Source organism: Saccopteryx bilineata, chromosome 1, assembly GCF_036850765.1.
Source record: "Saccopteryx bilineata isolate mSacBil1 chromosome 1, mSacBil1_pri_phased_curated, whole genome shotgun sequence".
Taxonomy (NCBI): Eukaryota; Metazoa; Chordata; class Mammalia; order Chiroptera; family Emballonuridae; genus Saccopteryx; species Saccopteryx bilineata.
In genome coordinates this window covers 255,382,200-255,395,548 of record NC_089490.1, presented here as the reverse complement: position 1 = coordinate 255,395,548, position 13,349 = coordinate 255,382,200, and the positions used below count along the sequence as shown (strand labels likewise).

The window sequence follows — 13,349 nt, the reverse complement described above, 5'->3', positions numbered from 1 at the left end:
GAACATCAACCTGGGATGCTGATGACTCAGGTTAGAAACCCCAAAGTCGCTGGCTTGATCGCAGGCTCATCCAGCTTGAGTGCGGGATCACTGGCTCGAGTGCGGGATCATAGACATGACCCCATGGTCACTGGCTTGAGCCCAAAGGTCACTGGCTTGAGCAAGGGGTCACTGGCTCTATTTAGTCACTGGACTAAATAGACCTCCCCCACCCCCATCAAGGCACATATGAGAAAGCAATCAATGAACAACTAAGGTGCCACAACAAAAAATTGATGTTTCTCATCTCTCTCCCTTCCTGTCTATCTGTCCCTCTCTCTCACCAAAAATAAAACAAAAACAAAAAACTAGGATGGAAAAATATTGGAAGATATATTAGCTACATGTTTTTAAAATTTGATGAAAAACATAAACTTACCTATCTTATAAGCTCATTCAAATTCCTAAGTTGACTAATTATAAAGAAAACTACAACTAGGCACATCACAATCAAACTGTTCCAATTCAAAGGTAAACAGAAAATCCTGGAAACAGAGAAAAAGTGACCTGTGACATACAAGGGCACACTAATATGAAGAACAGCTGACTTCAGATTATGTTGTAGTTCCCAGACACTGAAACAAAGCGCTGAAAGAAGAAATCAACAAAATATTTATATGCAGAAAAATTAGCACCCAAAATTGAAGGCATAATAAAAAAATTATCAGATGAATAAAAACCGAGAGAACTTGTTGCCAGCAGCTCAGCTCTGCAGGAAATGCTGAAGGGGTTGTTCAGGCTGAAGGAGACTAACCCCAGACAGAACTTAGGCCAGATGTGGCAAATAGGTGGTGGGCAAACGTAATACATACACACACATCTTTCATTTCTTCTCTTAATTAAAAAAAATCTATGTTTAAAGCTAAAATGATAAAACTGTACTGGGGGTTTATAATAAATGTAGACAACATATATGCCAACAATTTCACAGATGATAAAGTAAATAAAATTATATTATTGGAAAGTTACTACATTTTATGTGAAATAGTAAAATATTAAGTAGACTATATAATAAGTTGAAGATGCATATTATACCAGGCATCCCCAAACTACGGCCCACGGGCGCATGAGGCCCCCTGAGGCCATTTATCCGCCCCCCCCCCCCCCCGCCGCACTTCCGGAAGGGGCACCTCTTTCATTGGTGGTCAGTGAGAGAAGCACTGTATGTGGCGGCCCTCCAACAGTCTGAGGGACAGTGAACTGGCCCTCTGTGTAAAAAGTTTGGGGACTCCTGTATATAATCCTTAGCATAAAAACTAAAAAATGCAAAAAATCTATAGTTAAAATAGCCAATGTAAGTATTAAAATAAAATACTTTAAAGTATTTAATTAAGCAAAAGAATTCAGGAAGGGGAAACAGAGGAACAAAAAACCCCAGATAGGAGAAATAAAAAACAAATAGCAAAATAAGTAGCTTTAAAGCCAACTATACTGATAAGAAAAAGAATAAAAATTTCAATTAAAAGGCAGAGATTTTCCAAACTGGATTAAAATGCAAGCCCCAGCTGGATTCTGACCACAAGATTCACATTTTAAATATAAAAATACATATTAGGTTGAAAGTAAAAATATGACTATATATCATATATAAAATACCATGAAAGCACTATTAAGAAAGCAAGAATGTGTGTATTAATACTGGACTAAATAGACCTTAAGACAAGAAGTACTACCAGAGATAAAAAGGGCATTTCATAATAATAAAAAGTTTTTCAGGAAGACACAATTACAAATATGTCAGACCTGATAATATAAGCTCAAAATATATAAAGCAGAAACTGAGAGAACTAAAAGAAGTAGGTATGTTGATAATCACAGTTAAAGACTTTAAAACCGTTCCTCAGTAACTGACAGAGTATGTGGACCAAACCCAGGACGGATGGAGATGATCTCAGCAATGCCTACATCACTACAACCTGACTGGCATGTGCAGACTACGGCACTGCCCACTGCAGCATGCCACACACAGTGCACATGGAAGGTCATGAACTGAGACCACATGCGGGCCTAAAAAAAGTCTGAACATTTTCAAAAGATAGAAATCTTAAAGAATATGTTCTCTAGTAGCAATAGAATTTAATAAGACATCAATATCAACAAAAGTTAAAAATACCTAGGTATTTGAAAATTGAACAACATACTTCTAACACTCATGAATTAAGGAAAACATCATAAGAAAAGGGGCAAACAATCTGAAATAAAACATAATGCAAATACTACTCAGAAATTGGTGGGAGTCAACTAAAGTCATGCTTAGAGAAAAACATTTTAAATGTTTATGTTTATTAGAGAAAAAGACATTTAAATTTAGAAATGTAAATTTTTACTCAAGAAGCTCAGTAAAAAAAGGTTATATAAACTAAGTACAAGGGATACATTTATTTATTTATTTATTTATTTATTTATTTACAGAGACAGAGAGAGAGTCAGAGAGAAGGATAGATAGGGACAGACAGACAGGAATGGAGACAGATGAGAAGCATCAATCATCAGTTTTTTGTTGCAACACCTTAGTTGTTTATTGACTGCTTTCTCATATGTGCCTTGACCGTGGGCCTTCAGCAGACCGAGTAAACCCTTGCTGGAGCCAGCGACCTTAGGTCCAAGCTGGTGAGCTTTGCTCCAACCAGATGAACCTGCGCTCAAGCTGGCGACCTCGGGGTCTCGAACCTGGGTCCTCCGCATGCCAGTCCGATGCTCTATCCACTGCACCACTGCCTGGTCAGGCACATTTATCTTTTTAAAAGCTCAAATCAATGAAAAAACAACAACAGAATGTTTACAAAAGCAAAAGTTGGTTATATGAAGATAAATAATATTGATAATGAAAAAGGGTACATAAGTACAGATGCTGGAGAAATTAAAAGATAATGAAAATATCTGAACAACTTTATATCAATAAATTTGAAAAATTAGGTGAAAAACATAATTTATTAAAACTGACCCAAGATGAAACAGAAAATTTTATATATATGTATTATTAGCTGGGCTGGGTTACTACCTGGAGGTTCTGGGGAAGATTCAACTTCCAAGCTCTTTCAGGTTGTTGGCAGAAGTCACTTGCTTGTGGTTGCACAAATGAGGTCCCTATTTCCTTGACGTAGATGTCTTCATTTTCAAGCCAACAATGCTCATGCTTCATTCAAATTTCTGCCCTCCCCTTTGCCACGTCTCACTGAATCCATCACCAGGAAGTATGCTGCTTGCAAAGGGGTCATGTGATTAGATTGGATTAACCTGATAATAATTAATTAATAGGGAATTAATCTCCCTATTTTAAAGTCTGTAATGTTAATTTCATCTGCAAATTTTGTTATGTAACTTAATTTATTCACATGTTTCAGGAATTAGGGCACAGGTATCTTTGGGAGGGAGTACTATTCTGCCTATCATCATATACTAAAGATGATAGATCAGGGATGGATGCATAAATGGATGAATAGATATATATATAGAGAGATGGGGTAGGTTGGTAGATAGGCTGGTAGGTAGGTTAGTAGAGATAGGACAAATAGTTGGATGATGAAGATATAAATATACACACACACACACATATTTAAAAAGTTGAATTTGTAAAAAAGAAAAAGAAAAAATTCCACAAGCAAAACTCTCAGCACCACTGGCTTCATTGATGAATTCTATCAAATACTTTAATACCAAGTATATCTATCAATATACCAAAACAGAAGGGGAAAGAACATTTATCTTGTTGTATAAGGCTTGCATGACTACAATATTATAGACTCATAAAAACATTAAAAGAAAATCATACATCAATATCCATCATGAACTTAAATGCAAAAATCCTCAAACACATATAGTCAAACTGACTCTAGCAGTATATAGAAAGGACAACACATCATGACTACCAGATTTATCTAGAGAATGCCAAACTCACTCAAAAATCAAGTAACATCCAAAAGGATAAAGGAGACAAACCATGTGATCACTCAAAGGTGTAGAATAGGTATTTTACAAAATTCAGCACCCACTTTTAACACAAATACTCTCAGCAAACTAAGAATCAAAAGAAATGTCCTCAATATGACAGGGTATCTATAACAAAAGCAACAACAAAACAACTGGCCTCATACTTAATGGTGAACGATGGAAGGCTTCCCCCAAAGACTGAGAACAAGGTGAGAATGTCAGCCCATTACTTCCACTCAACATCATACTGGATGTCCTAGCCCAGGGGTCGGGAACCTTTTTGGCTGAGAGAGCCATGAACGCCACATATTTTAAAATGTAATTCCATGACAGCCATACAATGACCCATGTACATTACACATTATCCAATAAAAATTTGGTGTTGTCCCAGAGGACAGCTGTGATTGGCTCCAGCCACCCACAACCATGAAAATGAGCGGTAGGAAATGAATGGATTGTAATACATGAGAATGTTTCTTATATTTTTAATGTTATTATTATTTTTTATTAAAGATATGTCTGCGAGCTAGATGCAGCCATCAAAAGAGCCACATCTGGCTCGTGAGCCATAGGTTCCTAACGCCTGTCCTAGCCTGTGGAATAACATATAGGACAAAAAAAGTGAGATCACTGGAAAGGAACTGCTTCTCTTTGCAAATGATATGCTTGTGTATGTAAAAATTCTTAAAGACTAATTTCTAAAAATATTAAACAAAAACCTACCAGAAATAACAAATAAATGTAGCAAGGTCTTCTTACATAAACAGAACAAAGGAGCCCTGGCCTTTGGCTCAGTGGTAGAACGTCAGTCCAGCACGTGGAAGTCCCGGGTTCGACTTCTGGTCAGGGCACTGAGGAGAAGCGCCCATCTGCTTCTCCACCCCTCCCCCTCTCCTTCCTCTCTGTCTCTCTCTTCCCCTCCCACAGCCAAGGCTCCACTGGAACAAGTTGGCCCGCTCCATGGTCTCCACCTCAGGTGCTAGAATGGCTCCGGTTGCGACAGAGCATCGCTCTAGATGGGCAGAGCATCGCGCCCTGGTGGGAATGCTGGGTGGATCCCAGCCGGGCACATGTGGGGAGTCTGTCTCCCTGCGTCCCCACTTCTCACTTCAGAAATATACAAAAATACAAACAACCCTACCCAAAAAAAAAACAGAACAAAGGACAAGTGAAGTCCAGATACGGATCACCCCTGTATTTAATAACCCAGATTTTATCAAAAACTCATCAAAAGACACTATGAAGAGTACGAGTATTCAAGCCACAGATGGGGCAGAAAATATTTTTTAAATTAGTTTCAAAATTATAAAGCTCTCCTTCAAACAAACAGTAAAAAGCCCCCTAACTGGACAAAAGGCTAAACAGACACTTCACAATGGGAGATACACAGATGGCCAGTAAACAGATGAAAATATGCAAAACATCACTTCATCATCAGGAAAATGCAAATGCAAATCATAACGAGGTGCCACAAAACACCCATTAAAGAGGCCAACACTGGAAAGGCCGCTGACAGCACACTCTGCTGAGGCTGCAGAGTCAGCGGAGAGCTCATGCATTGCTGGTGGGAGCGTACAAGGCCGCTATCACTCTGGCTGAAGATTTTACTATTTCTCATGAAGTTAAACATGCACTTACCCTTCATCCCAGCAGTCCTACTTCTAGGTATTTACCCGAAAAAAAAATCCACACACATATTATTACAAAAAGACCAATATGATCATGTTTATTGCCTTCGCCATAATAGCCTAAGGGGAAATCACCTCAAAGTCCACCAACAGGGGAGCACATTTAGAGCATGGCAGAGTGAGACAGCAGGACAATGTCATCAGTGAAACAGAACTGCTGGGAAATGCAACAACAGAGATGACCCTCTGTGCATTATTCTGAACAAAATTAGCCAGAGTCTAGAGTGCGTACTGTATGTTGCACAATATGTTGACAGTGTATGTTTTACGGAACTACAGAAAGTTCTAGAATAGAACTGATGTAAGTGAAAAAAGGACATAAATGAAGGATCTTTTGGGGTTGATTAGAAATGTTCTTTATTGTGGTATTTATTACAAGGTGTATCTATCAAAGTTTATCAAACTGTTCACTTAAGATTTTTGCATTTCAATGTATGTAAATATCTTTTAAAAACTATAAATAAACTGAAAAATGCTAAAAATCTATATAATTCCAAAGAAATCTGAAAGATTTAAACCTCACAGCTCATAGCTTGACTGGTGGTGGCATAGTGGCTAGAGTATCAACCTGGGATAGAATATCAACCGAGGTCTCCGATTTGAAACCCCACGGTCGCCAGCTTGAGTGTGGGCTCATCCGATGGCTCGAGCTCATGCTCTCCAGCTTGAGTGCAGCGCTGCCGGCCTGAGTCCCCCCACCAAATCCCATCAAGGCACATAGAGAAGCAATCAATGGACAACTATAAGTGACACAACTATGAGTTGATGCTTTTTTTTTTTTTTTAGTTGATGCTTCTTATCTCTCTCCCTTCCTCCCTCCCTCTCTCTCTCTCTCTCTAAAAAAAAAAAAAAAAAAAAAAGAATCCCTATCTTAACTTTTCAGTTCACAGTACACTTGGTAATAAACTGTGACCTATTATGATGGTTCTTCTAGTACCTCTGAACCAAATTAATGAATGAAAAAGGGAAAAACATTTAACCACTACAACATTTTTTCAGGTGGCAAAACTGCTTATACTCAGTTGAGTGTCCTTGGTGTCAGAACAATTGCAGAAAAACCCATCCCTTAGCAAAAATAATTGTTCCTTCCTGGAGTATGATGGTGAGGAAAGGAATTTCTAGTTCCACTATAAGCTTAAAATGGCAGGGGAAAATTATGGCTATACATGTAATAAATCCACAATTTCTTGGACTGAAAATGTGGAAATGGAAAACCATTTTAACACAACAGAAGTTTATTTTTGCTATAGGTTAATTCCCTCTCTATCCTCCACTGTCCTTTATAGAGGAAAGGTGGATACATCAGAGATTTGCTCAAATGGAGGAAGCTTTAAAGAAGCTCTTGTTTCTCCAATGTCAACCAGAGGTTTTCCCCATTTCCACAGGGGATGGGAACTAAATTTTTCTTTTTAATAAGTGAGTGGCAGGGAGGCAGAGAGACAGACTCTCACATGTGCCCCACCGGAATCCACCCAGCAACCCTGTCTGGGGCTGATGTTCTGCCCATCTGGGGCAGCTGCTCTGTTGCTTGGCAACCAAACTATTTTAGTACATGAAGTGAGGCCATGGAGCCATCCTTGGGGCCTAGGACCAACTTGATCATTCGAACCATGGAGGGGAAAAAGGGGGGTTAGAGAAGGAGATGGTCGCTTCTCCTGTGTGCCCTGACGGGGAATCAAACCAGAAGATCTACACGCCGGCCAACGCTCTACCACTGGCCAGGGCCGGAACTAAATTTCTGTTTCTTATAAAGACATAGGGATCATCATCGAGGCTGGACAGTGTCAGAAATTCAACAATAATGAAATGCAAGAACACCATGTACTTTTCATGGCTAAGTGAAACAATGATATTTAGACTTCACATCTTTGTAAGTCATTTTTCTATACAGCTTGACTGCTTTTAATATCAATTATAGTTTTTCACCTCAACTTTATCTTCAGCCTATATCTATATTCTTTCTTCAATCCTCCTAACTCTCAGCCAAACAACCTCTTTTTATTTTATTTTATTTTTTTGGCACTCTGCTTCATATGTTTTTCTTTGAAGTTTACTCTGCATTTATAAGATGACCCAAAAAGCTTATGGATAACACTGAAGACTAAGCATTTAGTCTTGAGACAATGGATTCCACTTTGGTCCTGCAACAGTAGGCAAATCTGCAAAAAATTCAAATCCAGAAAACAAAAAGCAGGTGTTTTAAAACATTGGCCCTTCCAAAATATTTGGTTTAGTTTATTCAAGTTTGTTTTATAAACAGAAAATAGAGACAATTTCTCTTTCTTCTGAACCAAATGAATGGATCAATTTATATCAATAGAACCCTCACTTTTTATAACACCCTTCCTATATCTTCTTGGGGAATCCCAAAATAACAAAAGAAAGAATATAGGACTTCTAGACAGAGATCTGGGAGAACCTTAAGTCTATCATGTTTGGAAAGTTATTTATTCTTAATAAGCTCCAGTTATCTTTACTGTAAGTAGTAATGATGACCTCTAGGATTGTTTTATATTTTACTAATACACACACACACACACACCTAGGATTGTTTTATATTTTACTAATATATATATATATACACACACACCTGAATGCAAGGCACAGTGCTTGACACAGACAAAGCACTAAATAAACTGGAATCTGTTCAGTCTGTCCCCTGAATCAAATGACAATTTGTTCATCAGTCTTTCCCTCATCTCATGAGCACTGCTATTGCCCATTTCATTGGCCCTCGAGATTGATAGATGCACTGAATTAGAAGGCACAAAATGACCATCTCCTACATTAAAATTCTAGCCCATCATCTGGAACATTTACCAAATGCCATTCCTGGTTATTTAGTTACAGATACTAAATGTTATTACTGTGTATTATTTTAATAGTCACTATAAAAACATTCATTATCCCTCACTTTGCACCAACTCAGAGAGCAGTATTTTTAAAAAATATACCTATATCAAAAACAACTACCTTGAACAGAACACCAAGACACAGGCACTACAAATGCTTTTTAAAAGACATTGTATAATTTTTAAAAGACTTCTTTGATTTAAGAAAATATATAAGTAAATTAGGAAATCAACAATTAAAGAGCTCATTTTGATTCACATCAATAAAGGAACTAAGTCTTCACATGGGGAAAAGTATCTCTCGGGATCATGCAGCTATAGAATGAGATTTTGCTTGTCCAGAAACCTAAGTAAAATTTGGGAGCATATATTTAAAATGATGATGTTGTTCATTCAGTCTTTAAATGGAAGAAAAAAATGTCAACTGTTTCTTTTGTTGCACTTGCATGTGCCAGTCTCCTGAAATGTGATTGTGCTTTGGAAGTGTGGCTGCTGAGATAGGGCTTGCCACTTAAGAAATAGAAAGCTGTTTATATTTTTTATTCGTCTTATCATTAGATGTTTGAAAACCTGATTATAAGAGAGGATCACCAAAACAACAATTTACTTGTTAAATTGAATCAATGAATGTGCTTTAATTAAATATACTACAAAAAATGGTCTTTGATTCCTTAAAATGTATCTATTACTCATGATAGCATTTGGGCATTTAGATTTTGAAACCTCAAAAATCTAGTCAAATGAATAAAGTGCACCATAAATATGAAAATCATTTCATCCATGAGCAAATTAATTTTGTTCCTATTTTTATATTACTTCTTTATTAAGGTGCCTACTATGTAGTTGATATAAAATAACTTAAAATATTTCCTAAGGCATTCATTTCATATAGTTCTATAATATTTTAATGACCCTCTGAAGAGTCTAAGCAACTCTTGTATAAAAATAAAAATCCAGATGCAGTGTGGTTAAATTTTTTTAGTAATCTATTTTGACAGAAAGACTTCAGTGCCTATACGGTATTGACTTAAATACTAACAATCTACCTTTAAATTCTATTGTCAATGTTTACTTATAATCAAAAATGACTAATTTAGCCAGTTGGCTCCTGGCAGTATCTCCAGTAATGAAAATTACCATAAGCCAATATATCTTGATTGCAACAGCCTGTACCTTTATTGTCTGTCCAGATTGTTTCCACATCAGACTTGAATGAGAAGCCAAGTCACAAACCGAGATATTAGAAACAGACAATGGATCCCTGCTCTCTGGAACAAATCAAATTTTCAATAACTCATAAGGTGATTTGAGGGCTTCCATTGTATAATCTGTCAACAAACAAATTCCACAGACTTGTTTTTCATTAACAGTCCAATTCCTGTATACATTAGTGCACGTAACCTACAAAATAGATGAAAAGAAATAGATGCCTATATTTAAAGTCCTTTATTCATAAAGAAGATCACGGAAAAACGCTTAAGCGGGAGTTAAGGGCATTTATACTGCTGGCCTTGCAGCAAAGGCAGGTTCTCAAGGAGGGACTCACTGCAAATGGTGAGCTCTCCCCAGAACCGGCTCACCAGCTGGGCGGCCGCTGACTGCTCCGCACACGCCTGGTGCTGAGGTCTTGCATCTTAGACCCTTGAGAACAAAAGTTCATCACGACGCTCAGGCACTGGAGTCTACAGACCGGAACAAGTGGGATTCAGGGGCCGAACGCGCAGCAATGGGTCCAACGCTCAGGGGAGCTAAGGGTTTGAAGGCGCAGGGGTGAGCCGGCCTGGGTCAGAGGTGAAGGGCGGGGGTGAGCCGGCCTGGGTCAGAGGTGAAGGGCGGGGGTGGGCCGGCCGGGGTCAGAGGTGAAGGGTCGGGTTGAGCCGGCCTGGGTCAGAGGTGAAGGAACTCCAGGGTGCGCCGAGCCCGCGGTGTTCGCCCCTGTGCGCGGACGCGACCGGGCCCTGACCGAGGACGGGGCTGTGGGGGCTGCCTACCGCTGCCCCTTCCCGCTCGTGGCCCGGCGCCTGGTCCCGCCGCCCAAAGCCTGTGGCGTGCCCGCGGTCACCGAGCCAGGACGATGACACATGCCCCCCGCCCGGACACACAGGCGCGTGCCCGTCCCGGCCGAGCCCGGGAGATGACAAGTGCCCCCCGTCGGGACAGCCCGGTCACAGCCCACGGCGCGGGACCCTCTGCCCGCGGAGCACGTCGGAGCCGGTTCCTCGCGGTGGCCACTTGGACCAAAGGTGCCAGCATGTCTGTCAGCCCTTGGCGCGGCCGCACGCTGCGTCAGGACCTACCTGTACGGGAGCTTCGTGTCTCATTGTTCTCGGCGGTGCCTGCTCTCGGGGACAACAGCGCTGGCCAGGCGCGCGCTCCCCGCTCCGCACCCTCGGGTTCGCTGACCCGCCCGAAATCAGCACCGGCGCTGTCCGTTCTTCAGTGCGCATGCGCACTCTGGCGTACGCGTGTTCCTGGGAATTGTAGTCCAAATTCCGGATCCGTTCTCCGAACCCGCGAGCCGCCGACTACAACTCCCGGCGACCCAGCGCCCAGGTCGCCACCCCTCCAGCGGCGCTTGGCCCGGGCGCCTCTTTCTGCAGGGACTGCTCTCAGCCTCGCCACCCATCGCTCCCCAGGGGCGGGCGGACGTGACCCCAGAGAAAACGGTGCTCCGCTCAGATTTCTCGTTTCCACCTGTGGCCTCCGAAGCCGCACAGTGATTTCCTGGTTAGGAAATGCGCTGCTCGGTGCTCATGACCAAGGAAAACGACACCGGCGCGGCATCTCGACTCTCCACCCTAGACCTGCCGTCCGGAACCCGAAAGTTATCCCGCGGGCAGAGGGGCTGGTGCCGCAATGTCACCCCAAAACGCGGGGAGAAAGCGGCCGGCACACACACGAGCGAAGTGGGTTACCGCACACTCGCGTTAAGAGGGTGCACGCGTTCACAGTTACACATACATGCACACTCACATGCTCACTGACACGCACTCAAACACGCGTGCACAGTCACACGCGCGTACATGCATACACGCACGCACGTGCACACACTGTCTCACAGGCACGCGCATACATACACGCACACACGCGCGCACCCAGGTCCGCACGGCGCGCTGCTCCGCAGACCACGCAGGGGCCGCCTTTCGCTCACCTTTCCGTACAGTTCCATGGCAAGGCGAGGTCCCTGTTCTCGGTGCCACTCCTCGCACAGAAGGCGCAGATACACGCACAGCACAATGGAAGGGTGGAGGTGGGGGTGGGGGCGGGGGTGGGGGCGGAGGGAGAAAACGGGATGCGACACACAGCTGACCGGGACAGAGGCTTCTTCCTTCAGGAGGAGCGTGAAGTCCGGGCGGCAGCGCCCAGAAAGGGCGGAAGGCTCCCAGGACCAGCGCCGCGGGCGCTGCCGCGCGGAGCTGCCCCTCCCAGCCTGGCCCCATCCGCGTCCCCCCGTCCCCGCGGGGCGCAGCCGCGGGCGGGAGCCAGTGGCGCGCCGGGTTATTCACCCAAAGCAGGTCCTGCCAAGGGAACCGCCCATCTCCAAATCCGGGGCACCTGCACAGGATGACACCGGAGACATCATTGCGTTACCCTGTCCTGCCTTACATACAACCTGCTTCTCCCACACGAGTCCAAATGGTTTTCCAATCTCTCCGCTGCACTTTTATTACACTTACCTTTCCCCTCAGTTGCCTAACGTGTGGTTGCCTATGTTCCCTGTACCATCAACAGACAGTTCTCTCTCCGTAACAATAAACGGTCATCAGTCCAGTAATGATCTGCCTTTGGCAAGTGGTCCAAATGATTGTTAGGCAGAGTGGGAAAGGAATGAACTTGATATCAGCACAGAGACATGGAAGTAGTACCTTGAATCAGCTTGAAATTTTATTTCGTTACACAAGGCGTAGAACGGAGGTTCTAAACTTAAATGTGCTTGAGAATGGGGGTGGGAGGTAAATTTATATTCTCGAGGCCTGCATAGGGATTCTGATTCACTAGCATTTTAAACAAGCACTTCAGTAATTCTGATCCAAGTGGTCCTTTGCCATCATTCGAGAAACACTGTCTTAAAAGAATTTACATGTAGGAGTTTTTTTAAAAATACAGACTTTAAGTTAGGAACCTACTATGTCCCATTAATTCAGGATTTTGTTTTGTTTTTGTTTAGGAAATCTAAGATCTGTCTTCTAATCTTGACATCAGTGAGAATGTAATGCGATATCACCTGGGTAAATTGTTTTTATAATGATTCAGAAAATACATTTTAAAATGCTCCCCTCCTAGTTGAGGTGATGTGATGGTTACATCAATTGCATTTAAATTAACTAATAAAAAATAAAATTAAAAGGTAAAAGGGACTCCAGTGTAGTGTTTCATGGTAGCAGCTTATTAGAAATGAGAACTTTGCAATTTTTAAAAGATACATGTAATGATATATATATATTATATATATTATATATTTTTTGGCACCTCATTATATATTTTTTCCAGAAGTGCCAAAAAATAATACTGACACTTAAATGTATGTAATTATTTGGCATTTAATAATAAAAAATCACACAGGTACTTACGATTGGTCTTTCTTCAGAATTTCCTGTAATGTTGGTACTATCATCACCTTCTGAAATTCTCAAAATTCCAAGAGGCTGCTAAATATTACAAATGTTGAACTGTTACAGATGTACTATTCTTTGAAATGTCCATCTCTTTTTGACATTTTACTATATGATATATATACCCATTCAGTTTTCTACTCTCCTCTTATTTGTGGAAGAACCCATGAAAATTTAGTTCTGAGAATACTATTTGAGTTGCAGGAGGTTTAGGGGAACTTAGTTCT

The 13,349-nt window shown here is 41.5% G+C and overlaps 1 protein-coding gene across 2 annotated transcripts in view; it reads right to left on the bottom strand.

The window, feature by feature from the left end:
• The window catches only part of RAB3C (RAB3C, member RAS oncogene family), a 93,330-nt gene extending 81,599 nt beyond the window's left edge, over positions 1-11,731 (bottom strand). Inside the window, exon 1 of one of the 2 annotated variants that reach the window (XM_066241087.1) lies at positions 11,661-11,731. In XM_066241087.1, the coding sequence (XP_066097184.1) occupies positions 11,661-11,678 (18 nt within the window). In that variant the 5' untranslated portion in view covers positions 11,679-11,731. Of the gene's footprint in view, positions 1-10,806; positions 10,929-11,660 lie in introns of those variants that run through there. The other variant, XM_066241078.1, reaches the window with a different exon arrangement.
• Positions 11,732-13,349: the final 1,618 nt, after the last annotated feature.